This window comes from Lithobates pipiens, unplaced genomic scaffold, assembly GCF_037356315.1.
Source record: "Lithobates pipiens isolate NorthernLeopardFrog02 unplaced genomic scaffold, aLitPip1_a1.2 Scaffold_19, whole genome shotgun sequence".
Lineage (NCBI taxonomy): Eukaryota > Metazoa > Chordata > Amphibia > Anura > Ranidae > Lithobates > Lithobates pipiens.
Genome location: NW_027507764.1, coordinates 166,062,348 through 166,082,245, shown reverse-complemented (window position 1 = coordinate 166,082,245; position 19,898 = coordinate 166,062,348). Strand labels below are relative to the sequence as shown.

General features: G+C 40.5%; 1 protein-coding gene across 2 annotated transcripts in view; it reads left to right on the top strand.

Annotated features, from left to right (window-relative positions):
- GADL1 (glutamate decarboxylase like 1) overlaps positions 1-19,336 on the top strand; it is a 386,628-nt gene extending 367,292 nt beyond the window's left edge. For both annotated transcript variants that reach the window (XM_077491458.1, XM_077491459.1), the window contains one exon: positions 17,294-19,336. In XM_077491458.1, coding sequence (XP_077347584.1) covers positions 17,294-17,467 — 174 coding nt within the window. In that variant the 3' untranslated portion in view covers positions 17,468-19,336. The remainder of the gene's footprint in view (positions 1-17,293) is intronic.
- The last annotated feature ends 562 nt before the right edge of the window (positions 19,337-19,898 follow it).

Below are 19,898 nucleotides of genomic sequence, written 5' to 3'. Positions count from 1 at the left end.
GCGATGCGAGTTCAGCCAAACAGATAGTATGGCTGAATTTGCATCGCTCCCGCAGCAAACTCGCACGGGACCCTTTTTTTGGTCCGCAACAGAATCGGATCGCATGGGGGTTCACACCATGCGATCCGATTCCTGTGCGAGTCGGCAGATCACACTGCGATATGCGGACGGATCTGGGGGTGTCATTAACATATCATTGACACTCCCAGCCGTCCGCATAGGGCAGTGTGAACTGCCGGCGGGAGTAATGCGATGCGGGAAACCGCTGCGGATTCGCGACGTTCCCGCATCGCAGCGGTGTGAACCCGGCCTTAACCTCCCTAGCGGTAATCCCGAGTCTGGCTCGGGTTGGGATTTTCATTACAATAGTGGTAACCCCGAGCCAGACTCGGGTTTGCACCGCTCGATGCAGGGGAGGACACAGGGATCGTTACTTACCTTGTCCCCTGGATCCAGCGATGTCCGCCGCGCTGTGTGATCGAGTTGTCCTCCGCTCGATTCACAGTGCCGAATGCCGCCGAGCTCCGTTCCCTGCAACGTTACGACACACGGGAGCGGAGAACGGCGGCAAATTCAAAAAAGTAAAAACACACAAAACACACACAGCACTGTAATCTTACAGATTACAGTGCTGTAGTAAAAAATACACACCCCGTTTGTCCCTAGTGGTTTGTGCAGTGCCCTGCATGCACTTTTATATTATAAATACAGTTTTTTACTGCTTGGAATTTGGAGATTGTCCATAGCAACCAAAACATGTCCCTTTTTCAGTTTTTTTTGGATTTGATTACATTATTGAATAATTTTTATTATTCTTTATTATATTATAAACTTTATCATACCCGGGATGTCCGCTAGACTCTGGTTTGAAGAGATTTCAGAGCGTTATTCCTAAGAATTACAGGACTACAACATAAAAGCCAGATTTCCATGCAAAATAATTGTACCGCTTTCAGCACCTTATTCCAGACTGAATCATACCGCCAGGGAGGTTAAAGTTAAAACAAATTTAGGGAGATTTACTAGAACAGGTGTACACAGAAACTGGTACAGCTGTGCATAGTAACCAATTATCTTGTAGCTTCAGCTTGTTCAATCAAGGCCCCTTTCACGCAGGCTTCTTAAAAACTGACAGGTGGACCTGATCGTAGCCTTCATTCACTCCTATGGGGCAGCGGATGTCAGCGGTGACATGTTTGTTGACACCTGCTGCACTCCAATCCGATCCTGTCCGTGAAATCCACATGGATGGTGACCCTATTTTCCATCCATCTGGAGGATCAGATCGGATGAAAATGGACTGGTGGTCCTTTTTCATCCGATCTCCCCATAATGCCAATCGGGGCTCTGACAGGTCCATCTCAGCACAGTGAGCGGAGACAGACCTGTCATACGTCTGCTCAGTGGTGATCAGCGGAGCGATCCCCTGCTCAACAAGCGGAGTCCGCCAAACAGGCAAGCCCATGTGAAAGCCTTGACAATAAAACCAGTAAGCTGATTGGTTACTATGCACAGCTGCACCAGATTCTATGTGCAGCCATTTTAGTAAATCTCCCTCTTCGTGTCTTTGCTTGCTCTGTTATGAAAATATGGAAATATGGAAATCATACAAAATTTTCTATGAAATTATAAGAGAATAGTGTGATCACTCTGGAACTTTTACATGATTTACTTACATACAAGAATGACAGGGGAGTACCCGCTTCCCTGTCATTGCCTGCAAACTTGTCTTTCCATTTTATGTTCAACACATGAAGGGGGAGCCAGGGAGATCATTTTATCCTTACCCAGAGTTTAGATTTAAAACCTGTTGTTAATTAAAAGAGTGTACTTTAACCACTTCCCGACCAGCGCACGACGATATACGTCGACAGAATGGCAGGGGCAGGCATATTGGCATACAGGTACGTCCAATATTCGATGCCGCCCTGCCACGGGACCCGCGTCGTGGGACCCGCGGACTCGATCGCCGCGGGCATCCCCGCGATCGTCTCACGTAGCGGCCAAATGGAGGAAATGCTGTGTAAACAACATTTTTCCATTCTGCCTAGCAACTAGTGACGCTGATCTCTGCTCCATGTGATTGGAGCAGAGATCAGTGTACACTAAATGAAAGCCCAACCCCCCCACACCCCTAGGAACACTTAACCCCTACACTGCCACCCACTGGTTAACCCTTTCACTGCCAGTGTCATTTACACAGGAATCACTGCATTTATATAGCAGTGATTACTGTATAAATGACAATGGTCCCAAAAATGTGTCAAAAATGTCCGATGGGTCCCCGACAATGTCGCAGTCACAATAAAAATTGCAGATCGCCGCCATTACTAGTAAAAAAAAATAATAATAAAAAATTATTAATAAAAATGCTATAAAACTATCCCTATTTTGTAAACGCTATAACTTTTGCGCAGACCAATCAATAATCGCTTATTGCGATTTTTTTACCAAAAATATGTAGAAGAATACGTATCTGCCTAAATTGAGGGAAACAAATTTTTTTTATATATTTTTGGGGGATATTTATTATAACAAAAAGTAAAAAATAATGCGTTTTTTTCAAAATTGTCGCTCTATTTTTGTTTATAGCGCAAAAAATAAAAACCGCAGGGGTGATCAAATACCACCAAAAGAAAGCTCTATTTGTGGGAAAAAAAGGACATCAATTTTGTTTGGGAGCCACGTCGCACGACCGCGCAATTGTCAGTTAAAGCGACGCAGTGCCGAATCGCAAAAAGTGGTCTGGTCTTTGACCAGCAAATTGGTCCGGTCTGAAAGTGGTTAAAGCATTTGTGAACTTTACGAATGAACTTGTCTTACTTGGTCTTATTTGACCTGTAATATATACCATTAAAAGCATTTTGTTAGTGCAAAAAAGCTGTTAATCCTGGAAGCAATATTGTATGTTGATAGCGTCCTATATACTTTGCCTCTGGCGGTTTTCAGCTCTGTTTCAGATATATACAGTTGTGTAAAAAGGTATTTGCCCCCTTTCTGATTTTTTTTTTGCATATTTGTCAAACTTAAATGACTCAGATCATCAAACATTTTTTTTTTCTTTCTTTATGTGAAAAAGTAATTGCCCCCTAAACCTAATAACTGGTTGTGCCACCCTTGGCGGCAACAACTGCAATCAAGCATTTGTGATAACTGGCAATGAGTCTTTCACATCGCTGTGGAGCAATTTTGGCCCACTCTTCTTTGCAGAATTGTTTTAATTCAGCCACATTGAAGGGTTTGCCAGCATGAATGGCCTATGTAAGGTCATGATACAGCATCTCAATTGGATTTAAGTCTGGGATTTGACTAGGCCGCTCCAAAACCTAAATTTTGCTTTGTTTGAACCATTTGGAGGTGAACTTGCTGTTGTGTTTCGATTCATTGTCCTGCTGCATAACCCAAGTGCACTTGAGTTTGAGGTCACAAACTGTTGGCTGGACATTCTCCTTTAGGATTTTCTGGTAGAGCTCAGAATTCATGGTTCCATCAATTATGGTAAGTTGTGCAGGTCCTGAAGCTGCAAAGCAGCCCCAGACCTACAAGCTACCACCACCATGTCTGACTGTTGGTATGATGTTCTTGTTATGAAATGCTGTGTTATGAAATGCATTTTATGCCAGATGTAACGGGATGCAAACATTCCAAAAAGTTCAATTTTTGTCTCATCAGTCCACAGAATATTTGCCTAAAAGTCTTGGGGATAATCAATATGTTTTTTGGTAAATGTGAGATGAGCCTTTGCATTCCTTTTGGTCAGCAGTGGCTTTGGCCTTGGAACTCACCCAAGGATGCCAGTTTTGCCACGTCTCTTTCTTATTGTTGAATCATGAACACTGGTATCTTACCTGAGGCAAGTGAGGCCTGCAGTTCTTTAGATGTGATTCTGGGTTCTTTTATGACCTCCTGGATGGGTCATTGTCATGCTCTTGGAGTAATTTTTGTAGGCTGGCCACTCTGGGTAAGGTTCACCACTGTTCCAAGTTAGCTCCATTTGTGGATAATGGCTCTCCCTGTGGTTCACTTACTAGACAGGTATATGTACATTACTTTGTGTTTAATCTGTTCTTGATTTTTTTTTTAGATTGTGGCATGATATGTGGCTTTTTGTGATCTGTTAGCATGCTTCACTTTGTCAGACAGCTTCTATTTATGTGATTTCTTGATTCATCGGGTCTGGCAGTGATCAGGCCTGGGTGTGGCAAGTTAAAATTTAACTCAGCCTTCCAAAAAATTGTGGTTAATCACAGTTCATTCATGATTCAGCATGGGAGGGGGAGAATAAAAATAACATGTATATATTAAATAGCACTGGCTACAGCACATGTACATGTAGCACTACCCTCATAGGAGCCGCTAAATATGATGGGTCTTCTCGCTTTTTGCCTTGACATTCTCAAAATCCTAAACCCCTCTGACACACCTGCTTTTTGTGTACAAACATACAATATCACAGAAACTTACTGAAATTAATACTTAGTATCCAGTGGTAGTGTTATCAGCACCAAACCAGGTTTTAATAAAACTTTACCGCCCAATATTATTGGTAACAAGGCAAGCGCAGAAATTAGTTGAATAACATTAACTAGCATACACAGTTATTATCAGTAAAGACTAGGCATAGTGTAAGATGGCATCTAATGCCCAAATCTACATAAACGGTAATAACACCCCCTGTGAAGTGAAACAGTAAGCGGCAATAACTGATCTACCAAACTGCCAGAACTATACTGCTGGAACTATACTGCCAGTGTGCACTAATGGCAGCTATGCTAGGTCTAGACTGACTGGGTAGGGCCTGTAAATATGAAAACATGACGTAGTGCAAAATTATAATAAAAAAAGCTGCATAGTTCAAAATCTTCCTTGTTAAATAGTCATTCACCAATATCAAGAATATGAGCAAATTTCCATATTCTTCCAATACTTCCTATCCTTTAACAACTTAAGTGCAATATACAGTATGTGCTCACCTTCCTCAGTGGACCTCAGCATCAAGGCCATAAACGCATGTGTCCTCAAGACCATAGGGAAGCCTCAACCACACCTCTTCTGTCCTCTCCTCCTCCACCTGTTGCAATCGCCCCCTCGCGGGGTACAAATACATGCAAAAAAATGACAAATATCTAGTGCTCACTGTATCGAGGGAGGTAATGAAAAACCTACAGAATTCCACTTCCATTATATCAATATACATAAGCAACTCTTATTATATTATATTATATATTATATTATTACAAAATCTTTCTTGTTATATATGTAAGGATTCGGTGCGTGCTGCCTGCTCACCTCCTTAAATGGACCTTTAAAGGAACTACTTTGCATCCAGGTGGATTATACCTTGTTTTTTTCAGGACAAATTTGGCTTTCATTTGGTAATAAATGGTTACGGATATTTCCTGATTTTTTTTCTATTATAAAAAAAATAAAACTGGGCCAAAATAGTAAAAAAATAAAAAAAATAGCTGTATGTTTCTTATTACTACTATAACCTACCACCAAAGAACAACCCAAAAAAAAGTTCTCCTGCTCCTGACGATCACCACATTTGTGTATGTTATTTTTTGTTTGTACCCGTAGCACAGCCCATACGCAATAGTGCGCATTTTGCTCTTTTTTTTTGACACCACTAATTTAAAAAATATATAAATCCTGCCCAACATACACTGACCTGACCTTTGACCCTTACTTGACCCAAACACTGATTCTGGTACTAACCTAGATCAAACCTTGATCTAGGTACTTCTACTTTGTTTTTATTTTAATGTTATTTATTTTAATTTACAGAGAGAGAAACACAGGGGCGGGCTTCACAGTGACTGATCACTGTAGTAGGCAATCATAGGCTATCACAGCGATCAGGTGACCCAGAAAAAGGAGTTCTGGGTCCCGATCATCAGTATGGGGCCCTTGGCTCTCGGTGAAACCCATATCTCAAAGGGAGGTATGCATATATGAGGCCCCACAGAAAAAAGCCTAGCCCTGTGGTGAGAATATATGTGTTATGTCATTGGGCAAGGGGTTCAAATCTCTATAATATTCCACTCACGTTGGCAAAGCACCCACAGTGCTATATTATGTGCTTCACTGATCTCATCAATAAAAACAAGTTATTCCATATTCAAAACATCAGGAATGTGTGCATCTTATGGCTCCTTAGGGCAGTCCTTAGGGTTGTTCTTCTGCCAGCTATATTTTGGGCCCTTTAAGAGGCTTTGATGAACTTGATGATAGTCTTTTTTTAAACTCGCATGCAATGAAGTGTGAGAGGGTGCTGTATAGTTTTCCTCTCAATACATTTTTATTGATTTTCCAAAGAGAAAAAATAACTGTCATCCAATACTTTTAGATAAAACTCTCCATCATATATCGAAACACAGAACACTGACTGATCCTACAAGTAGGTGTTAAATACCACTGCAGGAAAATTTCCCAAAGTAAAGTGTAGCAGGTAGCTTGATATATTGAGCAAAATGTAGTCACTCACTGCTGATGGAAGTATGTTGTACCTACATTGTACCTACAGAGTCTATTGGAACCTGTAGTTCCTTTACATGGCTGTCATCTTCTGACCATACCTCCCAGGGTTCCAGGCACACTGTAATAAAGTCCATGGGCTCACTTGACTTTAGCTCTCCCTTTTTATGTTTCATTAGTTTTTATTAAAGAAAAATTATAGTATCACAAATTACAACAAAGAGTGAGTATATAGTACCCCAAGGGGGTGATCACAACATCAAACTTTAAGGAACTGGAAATTGGCTCCTGCATACTTATATGTGTGGTACATAAACAACAGTCCGGGCGAATAGTGCCAGGGGTATAAAACGGAATCAAAACACAAAAAGAGGTTAGGATACTAAAACTCTAGAACAGTAGAACATTAAGCCACTATGTCGGTCAGGCGTTCTGGTCAGGCTTAATAGACAAAGAACAAGAAATACTTGGCATATCATATAATGTTATTAAACTCTTAACAGTTCCAAAGGTTAACGTTTTTTAAAGGTTAATGGTTTTTAGCCCATAGAGTCCATAGACTCCATTTCAAAAACAAAATTTTGCTTTATCATATCAATCACTTCCAACATATTAGGTGGTAAATTTGATTTCCATCTTCTAGTAATCAGCATCCAAGCAGCTAACAAAATGTGAGTTACAATTATTTGGCATTCGGGAGGGAATAGATCAATACCTTTGTTTAGAATCGGCAGAGCTGGAGAGGGTGGGGGGATGATCCCAGTGGTCTCAGAAATGATGCAGAATACCTTGTTCCAGAAACTGGTTAGATGTTTACATGTCCAAAACATGTGCATTAGCTGTCCCACCATTCCGCATCCTCTCCAGCATAATGGGGGTTGTCAAACAAGATATTTAGACATTCTATATGGAGTAAGATACCATCTGAGGGCAATTTTATGTGACAGTTCCCAGTGATTGGCATATTTGGAGGCCCTGTAGATAGCTTTGAAAGCTGATTGCCATTGACAAAGTATCAGATACTAGCCGGATTCCTAGGTAGGGGATTCCATTAGTGCTCCAAGTCTATGGGTAGGAAGATTGGAGTTTTCTGTAAGAAAACTTGGTGTATACGCTGTGCCCCCAAGATATCACCACTCTGTGCCTTATGAATGTAAATTATCTAAAGTTAAAAAAAATAGTAATGGTAATCTAAAAGCAGCTACTATTTTTAAAAAGTCATTTGTAAAAGGCAATAAATAAGAGATCTTATATTAAATAAATGACTCTAAAATATTGCAGCAGTGCTTAATTATGTTCATCAAACATTATGAACACTCAAATGCAATTATTTCAATCAAATCAATGTAGTTTCATAAAGTCCCAGGAAAAAAAAACAGGAAAGATGCACAAGTGGTTCAAGTGAAAAAGTCCTTGCTGCACTTTTGTCTGAAGCTTCCACCAAATACCACCACATGAGGCAACGAAGCTCCCCCTATGGGGATACACTCACCAGACCCCGATAAAATGCATGCCTTTGAGCAAAAGGATCTTTACTTTATCCACTTTCTCCCTGTTTTTCCAGATTCTCTCCACCAGATTTGAGCCAAGCATGGGATGTGTTCCCGACATATACAAAAAACAAAGGGGCATCCACATAGTGTAATCCCGTTTACCTTATTGTCACAAACAAAACCCCCACACATGCAGTTCTGCATACCATAAGATTTTTACTTTAAGAGCATAAATGTAAAATATAAGTGCACTGTGCCTTTAGACTTTCCGGCCGCCAGAAGACTCTGAGATGTCCGCTGTATACACAGGCGCATGATTTCCTGGATCTCCAGCAAGCTGAAATGCATGACTTCTTCTCAGAAGAAGTCAGTTTATGATGAAATGTCAGGGACGTGGCCTACCGGATGTGACGATTGCGCCTCAGGACGAGCGTTTCAGCTAGTTTCAGATAGAATTCCTAAGAGTTTTGATCATATATTGACAATGGATAGGGTCGAATGCCTACTCCACATTCCAAAGATACTAGCAGAGAAGGCACCCGACCTACCTAGACGTGTTGTATTATGTCCAGGACTCTTCTTGTTGCATCGGATGTAGGGGTCAGTTGGCGAGCTATGATTTTTGTGTATAATATCTGTGTTCAATAACGATATCGGTCTATAATTGGCCGGAGAGGTAGGTTCCTTACATGGCTTTGGTATTGTTACAATATAGGCCTGCAGAATTTTAGGAGGAAAAGAGGCCATGGTCATCGCAACTGTGAACACTGAGGAGTGATTTTGAGTAATGATATACTTTAGCTCTTCCTTCATCAGCTAGAGGAAAATCCACTGGCTGGAGGAGAACAGTGCAGCACAACTTCAGCATCTTGGTAGAGGGAATGAAGCAAGTAAAGAGCAATGTTCCTTCTCCATGTTGTTGTAGCCCAGCACTAGGCTATATACAGAATAATCTTGTGAGGCAATCTTAAATACAGTATGTCCCCATATACTGATGTTCTGTTATCATCACTGCTCACTTGCATTGTTAGGTAATCAAACTCTCTTATAGAATTATAAAACGTATACTGTACTCTCAGTTAACCACATTATACAGTGGGAAAATGACTTAAAGCATTTTAAACAGTTAAATTTTCTCGGGAAAAATTAATATTAGAAATAAAAGACTAGATATCTGCAGCAAAATGCTGAAGCTACCAGGTAACTAAAAAAAATATATCTGTTATTGATAAATTGATATTTTTAGTCCTCATATCAAGAGAAAAAATTATGTCCTGAATGCCAGACTGAAAACTAAAAATATGTCTTATCTTCCAATGCCAGATCTTAGAAACGTTTGCATAATCAATAATATTTATTTATTTATTTAATGTTGTTGTTCTGGTTGGTTGGAGGGTCCACTGTTCACTCTACAATGGCCAGGTGAATGGGTACATTTCTATTTTGACCAATTTACTGGTTTACTTAGTAGACCCAAAGTGTGAATTTTCCCATTCAGAGCAAACTGGCCCAATCTTACACAAATTCCAATTCCTAAAAAAAAAAAAGTTCTTTCATCTATATCTATTGTCACCTCACTTTAAATATAGCAAGATTTAAGGTAAAATACACAGCAGCTGTAAAAACAGAATGGTTGGGATCCACATTCCTATGAGACATAATGTTTAGCCATTATCACATGGCCATTATTTTATTTTTTTTACCCAATAGCAAATATGTCTTATAAATAGCTGTTTCCAGATGTGATGGCTGAATTTGTTTATTATTTCAGGTTTTTTATATCCTTTTTTCACTGATCCTGCCAGTAACACACATCAATGGGTGACAATGCATTAATTGTACTTTTTCTATGTAGGAGCAGTATTGTCATTCTAGGACAGGACTGTAGTACACCTCCCCCTCTCCTCTTTTCTATAACATGGGGGAGATGTTCTGTAGTTTGCTGAAATAGCCAGAAAAAATGTTAACTGATGATAGTCAGCAGAGGCAAAAAGCACAGGAGGTTATTAGCTCACAAGACTTGTAACTGGATCAATAGGTTTTTTTTTTGCAAAACACTTTCAATGATATATTTTGCAGATCAAAAGGGAGCAAATTAGAGCAGTTCACAGTTATGGTTTACATACATTTTAAGTACAGGTTTAAGAATTATTAAATAACAAAATACTCCCTTGGTTTTCGTTAGCCTGGGGCAAACATCCTCTTAACTAAATACCTGTTTCTGAATCAGCTAATCCATTTAAGTTGGTTAAGTGTTAAACATGCTTTCTTTAATGATACAAGGCATTTTCTGCCAACTTCTCATGTGATAAATGACTAGTGCACTGAGCATTACTTTGTAAAAATGTATTATTATAAATCTCAGAAGACACAATCTTGTGAAATATTTAGGTCTTAGCTTTTGAACATTTTTTTTAACAAAATTAGTAATTCTATAAATTAATTCTATAAATTCCTCTATTGAGTATCTATCCATCAACATATTAGTCATTTCTGAATCACTTCTTAAATAATGTAAACCTCAGTCTCTTAAATTAATATAGAGGTTTGAAATGCTCGGTATTGCTTAATTGATTATTATTTTTTTGTAAGCTCTTTACAATTGTATATACAGCTGCATGTTATTATATTCTTTTTTTTTTCTTAAAATAATTGTATGACTTTTATAATCAACACTGGCAATAAACACCAAGCAGCAGCATAGTAAATTAGTATTTTGGTTCTGGTGATGCTTCTGGGAATCTGCACCCACTGAAGTCTTTTTGGTTGTGGTAAAAGTGGATTCAATGTCTGATTGCTATATCAACAAAAACATATTGATATTCATAAAAGCACAGAGTGTTGATCTAGGGAGTCAGGAAGGAAGCTTTTTACAAGTGAATTGGTACAGAATGACACAAAACTGTGAAATGCATGTGGATGCAGATCACATCTTTGGGAACTGAAATTAGAATTGACCCTCCTCCCCCCTTTTTTTCCTCCCATATCTCACTAGAGATTGTGCGACTTTCCACCATGGTAATCAATAGGGATACATTTAAGGGGTTGAAAACCCTCAAGGTTTTTCACCTTAAAACATTCAATGCATTTAGGTGTAAAACCTCCTGTTATGCAGGAGCTCCCCTTTTACGTACCTGAACTTGATCTTTCCCGACCCATCCTCACCGTCACAGATTCTGGTCACCAAGAGTTCATCTGTTTTGATGTTATATGTTCACCTATGTCCACCATCATTCTGGGACTTCTGTGGCTACAGGCCCATAATCCTCAAACAAATTGGATCAAGAAAGAAATATCCTTTTCCTCTGTCTATTGTTTACAGCATTGCTTTGTCCCAACAACAGCTTTTTTTCACTTAATAAATAATAATTTAAAAACTGTATCTTGGATTTACTCGGGTTATCTTTGTGTAATATTAAAATTTGTTTGATGATCTGAATCATGGAAGTGTGAAACATATGCAAACAAAAATAGAGTACTGTATATGTATTTGCAGGGTATATAGTGCAGTGCAGAGTATTTAATACAGTGTATTGAAGTGGTTGGGTCTGGCATAGATTTTAAGGGGAACTCCATGCCAAAATGTAAAAAACAATTGATGTAGCGTTCCCCCAGAATCCATACCAGACACTTGTCTGAGCAGGCCAGGAAAGGGACTCCATGGGAACAAAGTGCTTTGGGGGCACCCCAAAGCAGCCTCCCCATGTTGAGGGCAAGCGGCCTGGTATGGTTCAGGAGGGGGGGTGGGGGGCTTGTCGGAATCTGGAAGTCCCCTTTAACAAGGGCCCCCAGATCCCACCCCCCCCCCATTTGAATGGGTATCAGGTATATTGTACCCCTACCCATTCACCAAAAAAGTGTCAAAAACTAAAAACCACAACAGAAATTTTTTGACAATTCCTTTATTCAAATAGAAAAAAAAAGTGTTCATCCATCTTCAGTCAGCCGCTGAAAAAATAGAAAAAAATGAAAATGCTCCACCTTGATGGGAGGCCTCCCCGCGACTGCTGTCTCTTGGCTGTGACAGCTGTTATATAGGCAAGGACGGGGCCACTCGACAATGTAACCAAGTGACCCTGCCCCTTTTGACATCATGCGACATCATCCGGTTACGTCAGTGGGTGGCTCCGCCCTTGCCTATATAACAGCTGTCAAAAGAAAGCAGTGGGCGGGAGGCCTCCCATGGAGGCAGAGTTTTTTCATTTTTGTTTTATATTTTTCGGGTCCATCGGGTTGACAAAGGATGGAACACTTTTTTCTTTTTTAATAAAGGAATTGTCAAAAACTGTCTATTGCAGTTTTTACTTTTTGACTTATTTTGGTGAATGGGTAGGAGTACAATGTATGCGATCTCCATTTACATATGGAGGGCAGGATCTGGGGGCTGTTAAAGGGGGCTTCCAGATTTGGATAAGCCCCCCCCACCTGCAGAGCCTGACAACCAATGGCCAAGGTTGTCGGGAAGAGTATCTTGTCCCCATCAACATGGGGACAAGGTGCTTTGGGGGGGACTCCAAAGCACCCTTGCATGTTGAGGGCATGTGACCTGGTACGGTTCAGGAGTAGGGTGTTCTCACTCAACCCCCCCCATCCTGTCCTTCAGACTGCATGCTCGGATAAGGGTCTGGTAAGGATTTTGAGTTGGAACCTATGCCATTTTACATTTTGGCATGGAGTTCCCCTTAAAATTCATACAAGACCCTAAGGGCCCAGTATGGACTGGGGGGGGGGGGAACCCACGTCTATTTTTTCCTTAAATCCTATTTTTCATCTATATTGCCAGGAGCCGGCTATATATTACAGCCGCAAGCAAGTTTAAATGAAATTTTTTCCTTTAGAAATGTCATTTTGCTGCAGCACTGTTCTACACATTGCGCAGAGGAATATTTCATTTTTATTGTTTCACTTTAAGCATTATTAACCACTTCAATACCAGGCACTTAAACACCTTCCTGCCCAGACCAATTTTCAGCTTTCATTGCTGTCGCACTTTGAATGACAATTGCGCGGTCATACTACACTGTACCCAAATGACATTTTTATAATTTTTTCCCACAAATAGAGCTTTCTTTTGGTGGTATTTGATCACCTCCACGGTTTTTATTTTTTGCTAAAGAAATAAAAAAAGACTGAAAATTTTGAAAAAAAATATGTTTTTTTTTGTTTCAGTTTCAAAACGTTGTAAATAAGTACGTTTTCTCCTTCACTGATGGGGCTGCACTGACGAGCACTGATAAGGCGGCACTGATGGGCACCGATGAGGTGGCACCAATAAAGTGGCACTGATGAGGTGGCATTGATGGGCACTGATATGTGGCACTGATAGGTGGCACTGATGGGTGAAACGGATGGACACTGATAGGTGGCACAAATTGGCACTGATAGATGGCACAGATTGGCATGGATGAGCACGGATAGGTGGCACAGATGGGCACAGATAGGCGGCACGGATGATCATGGATGGGCACTGATAGGTGGCACGGATGGGCACTGATAGGCGGCATTGTATTGTATTATATTGTACTGATGGATGCCAATCAGTGCCAAACAATAATGCATGCCAATCACTGATTGGCATCCATTGTGAGCACTGATTGGCATCCATTGTGGGCACTGACTGGCATCCCTGGTGGCATACCTGGTGCTGGGCATCCCTGGTGGTCTGGTGGCATCCCTTGTGGTCCAGTGTGGGCATCCTCGGGGGGCTGCACTGATAATCAATCAGCACAGACCCCCCCGTCAGAGGAGGAGCCGATTGGCTCTCCTCTACTCGGGTCTGACAGACGCGAGTGAGGAAAAGCCGATCACCGGCTGACACTGACACTGTGATTGGACACGGCTGATCGCATGGTAAAGAGTCTCCGTCTGAGACTCTTTACCGAGATTGTTGTTGCGGTGTGTCAGACTGACAACAGTCGCAACAATGATCGCCACGATGTGTGCCCCCGGGGGTGCGCAGTGGCTCAAAATCCTAAGGACGCCATATGACGCCCGGTCAGGATTTTTAAACCACTTTGCCGCCGTCATTTTGCTATAGGCCAGGCGGCAAGAGGTTAAAATCACTGCTCCTGAAAAAACTGTTGTTTTAAAAACTTTATGTTGCATTGATACATGTCCCCCAGGGCAGTACCCGGGTCCCCATAGACTTTTTATGACAATAACTTTCATATAAGCCTTTAAAATTATCACTTTTGATTTTTCATGTTCGTGTCCCATAGATTTCCACCATGTTTACCCTCAGCTTCTTTAGCAAGGCGGTGGTGTGTTTGGGGTCGTTACTGGCCTGCGCCCCAGTCTCTGAAGGGAGGGGATCATGCTCTGCTTCAGTATGTCACAGTACATGTTGTCATTCATGGTTGCCTCAATGAACTGTAACTCCCCAGTGCCGGCTGCACTCATGCAGCCCCAGACCATGACACTCCTGCTACCATGCTTGACTGTAGGTAAGACACACTGTTCATTGTTCTCCTCACCTGGTTGCCGCCACACATGCTTGACACCATCTGAACCAAATAAGTTTATCGTGGTCTCATCAGACCACAGCACATGGTTCCAGTAATCCATGTCCTTAGTCTGCTTGTCTTCAGCAAACTGCAGGCTTTCTTGTGCATCATCTTTAGAAGAAGCTTCCTTCTGGGATGACAGCCATGCAGAGCAGTTTGATGCAGTGTGAGGCATATGGTCTGAGCACTGACAGGCTGACCCCCCACCCCTTCAACCTCTACAGCAGTGATTCTCAACCAGGGTTCCATGGAACCCTATGGTTCCTCCAGAGGATGCTAGGGGTTCCTTCAGCATTGGGCAATTTCTGCCTCTTAGATAAGTTCCCACTGACACCATTGATCTTTTTAGCTATCTGTAAGGAGGCAATTCTTCCCAATGACCACAAGTATAAGGACCATTCCTCTCACTGACCACCACACTAATGTATCATGAGTTGTAGATTTCTAAGTTTTAGCAGGGGTTCCCCGAGACCAGAGAACTATTTGAAGGGTTCCTCTATGCTGAAAAGGTTGAGTAAGGCTGCTCTACAGTAATGCTTGCAGCACTCATACGTCTATTTCCCAAAGAAAACCTCTGAATATGACTCTGAGCACGTGCAATCAACTTCTTTCGCCGACCATGGCGAGGCCTATTCTGAATGAACCTGTCCTGTTAAACTACTGTAATTTTCTTGGGCATTGTGCTGCAGCTCAGTTTCAGGGTCTTGCCAATCTTCTCATAGCCTAGGTCACCTTTATGTAGAGCAACAATTCTTTTTTCAGAGCCTCAGAGAGTTCTTTGCCATGAGGTGTCATGTTGAACTTCCAGTAACCAGTATGAGAGAGTGAGAGCGATAACCCCAAATGTAACATGCCTGCTCCCAATTCACATCTGAGACCTTGTAACACCAACAAGTCAGTTGACACCGGGGAGGGAAAATGGCTAATTGGGCCCAATTTGGACATTTTCACTTAAGGGTGTATTCACTTTTGTTGCCAGCAGTTTAGACATTAATGGCTGTGTGTTGAGTTATTTTGAGAGGACAGCAAATTTACACTGTTATGCAAGCTGTACACTCACTACTTTACATTGTAGCAAAGTGTCATTTCTTCACTGCTGTCACATGAAAATATATAATAAAATATTTACAAAAATGTGAGGGGTGTACTCATTTTTGTGGATTGCTGTATGTGCATACATAAATACACACATACATGTACACATGCATAGAAATGAAAATCGAGGAATATCAGACTTTTTTTTATGAAGCAGGAGTTTTTTTTTCTGCCCCCCCCCCCCCATGTGTTTGCTGTTTTATAGTTTTTTAATCCTTTGTTTTTGTGCTCCTTCCATTGGATAATGTTTTCTTCTAGTAACCAGCTGAGTACCCACTGGAAGGTAGCCCTGTCTGTTTTGAGCAGCCTAACCTGAGCCAGTGAGCTCTCCAAACATCTTTGTCCTCTTACTACGAAGTTTCAGCACCTCTTGGATGTTTTTTCATTCACTGAATTGTTAGGTGATTGTTTTACCTTACTTTGTTTTATCGTTCTTTATAAGACTCCTTTGCCTTTCTTGGAATCATCTGGGGGAGTTAACAATGCAGGATGTTTTTTTTTTTTATTGAGCCTGTGCTTTTCCCATGTACAGCAAAGTAACATGTTAACAGTAATCCCATCCTTGCCTTTACCCCATACTCATCTGGCTATTGAGTTAAGTAAAATCTTTGTCATTTATCCAATATAAAACATAGTATCAGTTGCATAAAAGTAGCCTATGTTGAGCCTGAGTATTGGAAATGCGTACAGGTGATCAGCCAGAAGCCCAAAGGGAGAGAACACAGAGATGTCAAATATGTCAGAAGAGCTTCAGTTCCAATGATGCTAGACTAGCAGTCTATAATCCGAGTCGGTGACATCTGCTCTGGATATAGCATCATTGGAACCAGAGCTCTTCTGACACATTTGACATTTCTGTTCTCCCCTTTGGGCCATTGTCTGATCTCCTGTATACCATTTCTAATACTCAGGCTCAATACAGGCTACTTTTCTGTAATACTGCGTACACATGAGCGTCGCATACTAGCACATTATGTGAAACTTATCTTAAAATGAAGCTGTTTCAGTGTCACAATCTCAGCTCTGCAGGGGCTCCCAACTTCAGACATCTTGCTTCTGGTTTGGGGGGCTCCGGCTCTGTGACTGTCCAGAGCCGCAATGACGTCACTTGTGTGCATGCATGCAGAAGCTGTCGTTCATGGCACAGGGCTCTGAAGAAATGGCCGTTTCTTCAGAGCACATGTACCAGGAGTCTTACTGGCTGCATGTAATGTAAGTATCTCCTAAACAGTACACGTTTAAAAGATATTTACTCTACCTATAGGTAAGCCTTATTATAGGGTTACCTATAGGTAGAAGTCAGTAAAGGAAGTTCACTTCTTCTTTAAACTATTAGATCTCTCAGCTGAGATCCTCAGGTCCATTCTCAGACATAAAGCACCACTATCCTTGCATCATCAAGAGGCATTCTGGTGTTCCTTTTGCATTTTTCATAGTGTAATATAAATAAATGTGCAATCTAGCAACATGAGCCCTTTATATTGAATACAGCATAAGGGCAGAACTGGAAAGTAATTTTTATAAATCTTATTGCCAGGTTTTCTTATATATACAAGAAACTAGTAGTTGGGTTGATTTAATCTTCCTCTCTCTACCCAACATTGACCTCCAGTATCAATATGGTACAGACTGATCTTTGAGACCATAAACTCAGATGCAGAACAAAAACTTGTGAAATAGATGTTTGTTTTCCCTTTTTTTTAAATGTTTTATCTTTTTTTTCAGGTTGCACCCATAATTAAAGAAAGGATGATGAGAAAAGGAAGCATGATGGTGGGATATCAACCACACCGTGACAAAGTCAACTTCTTCCGCCACATTGTCATCAGCCCCCAAGTGAGCCGTGAAGATATGGACTTTGTGCTGGATGAGATTGAACTGCTCGGCAAAGACTTGTAGCTGTGGCACAGCAGCACAATGTGCTGCTCTTATATGGCTTGACAAAAGAGAGACTGCAGCATTTTACACTAAACATACACTGTAGTATAGACGTAGGCTAGACTGCCACATAATTTTATTTTCCTGACCATAATCAAGCATATTCTATACAAGAACAAGAGACAATAATTGTGCCCTACAATATATTGTCTGCTTATAGAATAAAACAGGCTATACCCTTACAGTTTACGTTCAGTTACGCGTTTAGACATTTTTCTATAAACCCTATAGTATGCTTATGCCAAATATTCATAGTGGAATGGAATTTTTCTAAATGCACATGTCTGCCAATTGATGGTATTTATGCTAGTGTCCTTTGGAATATTCAGGCAGTTTTTCTATGCTAGTTATAATCTAAGGCATGCATACAGTATCAAAGGATATCCATACCCAAGGTCAGCTAGGACATAACACATTTAAATATAGCATACTTACAATTGCAACAATCATGCACAGAACAGTTTCACCTTCTGGTCATTTTGCCTGGGCTCAAAATCAGAGGAATTTCCCAATGCCTTGAATAACAAAATTCTCTGATACACACTCCTCCCAGGCAGAGTGGCTGGATGTAGAACTACCTGATGCAAAGCTTTGAAATGAACACTTTATGGTAATGAAGGAAAAGGAGTAAGTGAGGGTCTGTGTCGATGAGCTTGCTTTTGACATCAGTTTGAGATGCTGCTGATATCATCTGGAGTTCATTGACAGGTGTATATGGCCTGCTTAAAGCTGCTTTTGTATTCCATAAATCTTTCATGTAGAGAGAAGCAACTTTGATGTGAACAAAGCCCATTGTCGCAGGCTTTATTAGTTATCCCAGTAAGTCTTCCAACCCCATTCCACTGAAAATAGTTCAGTGGATTATATATATATAGTTAATGAAAAACTTGTTTCCACATATAGTAGAATTAAAGCTTTACCCCAGCCATAATAGAACATAACTTGATATTAAATCCACCTTCCCCAATAAAGAATGTATTGCTCGTTTTTTCTAGGGGATAGCTAACATACAGTAATACTGACCTTACACTACACTGCTGATAACTGGTCCACCAAAACTAGTTTCTCTGCATGCTAATGTCTGACCTGTTTTTTCAAGGACCTTCTCATGGATGTCACCACACCTGTAATCAGTGAAGGACAGATGACCACATCCTCAGGGTGGGATGTGGCCTCTATTAGGAATGCCCTCCTACTTTCTATCACTGAATGGACCATGGTGTAAAGTAAATATTAGTGTATGCTGACCTATCCCCTAAAAAAAAGAGCAACAGATACTCCATAGGTGGAGGCATTGTGGAGATAATTTTATTTTTATTTTGAATGTGCCTGGAGTTAGACTCAAAGTAACTGTGCAATAGTTTTACAGAATAAAGAGAATATAAATTTAAAGACTCAGGAAAAAAATAGTTTGTGTCTACCTATAGAACAAAATAACTATACACTTATTTTTCTGTTCACAATGCAATCAAGTTTGTTTTGTTTTTTTCTTTTTTTTCTTTTTTTTATGAACTCGAGTTGTCTCCTGAAACAATCAATTTAATTTATTATTATACATATATGATTGATTGGTATTAAACCATTATCACTTGTTTTTCTTTAATACAAAATAATTAGATCTTTGATAGTGAATGAATATGTACAGAAGAACGTGTTGTGGTCTTTATTGACTGTTCGCACTGCTAGTTTAAATAATGCAATACCTAAACCTCTTTTTCATAATGACAAGTATTGGAATCTTTCTATGAATGTCTTTTACTCATGTTTTTGTTGTGTGCTGACTAAATTAAATATTGTTGCATTAAAAGATAACCTGTCAGGTCTTAAAAAGTGCGTAAGGCTAGTATTTGCCTTCAGATCAACTGTTGTGTACCCTGGGAGGTGTCTGTATCTGATGTGCAGGCTGAACATAGGGCTTCAACTGCTGCCTGAGACCAGCCCCAGCAGTTAGGATTCAACATTAGAATATTAGTGAGCATTAAGAAATAATTATGACTATGACATATGTTTAAGCCCTGTAGGTAGACAGGGGAACTACGGCCTCCCCAACCACATATGATTTGATTTAAAAGCCTCTGGGTTGTACTTGCCCCCTGGACCAAAAGTTGCCAGTCAGCCCCTGTTCAAAGCATATGTAAACCCAAAAACAAACATAACATATATTGTAGCTTACCAGTCCTTAGATGTGCTAGCTGCATTTGTTTTATTTTTTACAGGCTGAGAAAATGTCCAGCAATTACAGCAAATGCCCATTACTCTTACCAGAAATGCAGTGCACGTTTTGATTCCTGGGAGCTTAAACAGAAGCAACTAGTCCCATCAATCCATCATGTAATAGAGATTAACAAAGTCAGACAGGTTTGAAGTTCAATTTGTGTGACAACCATGGCTG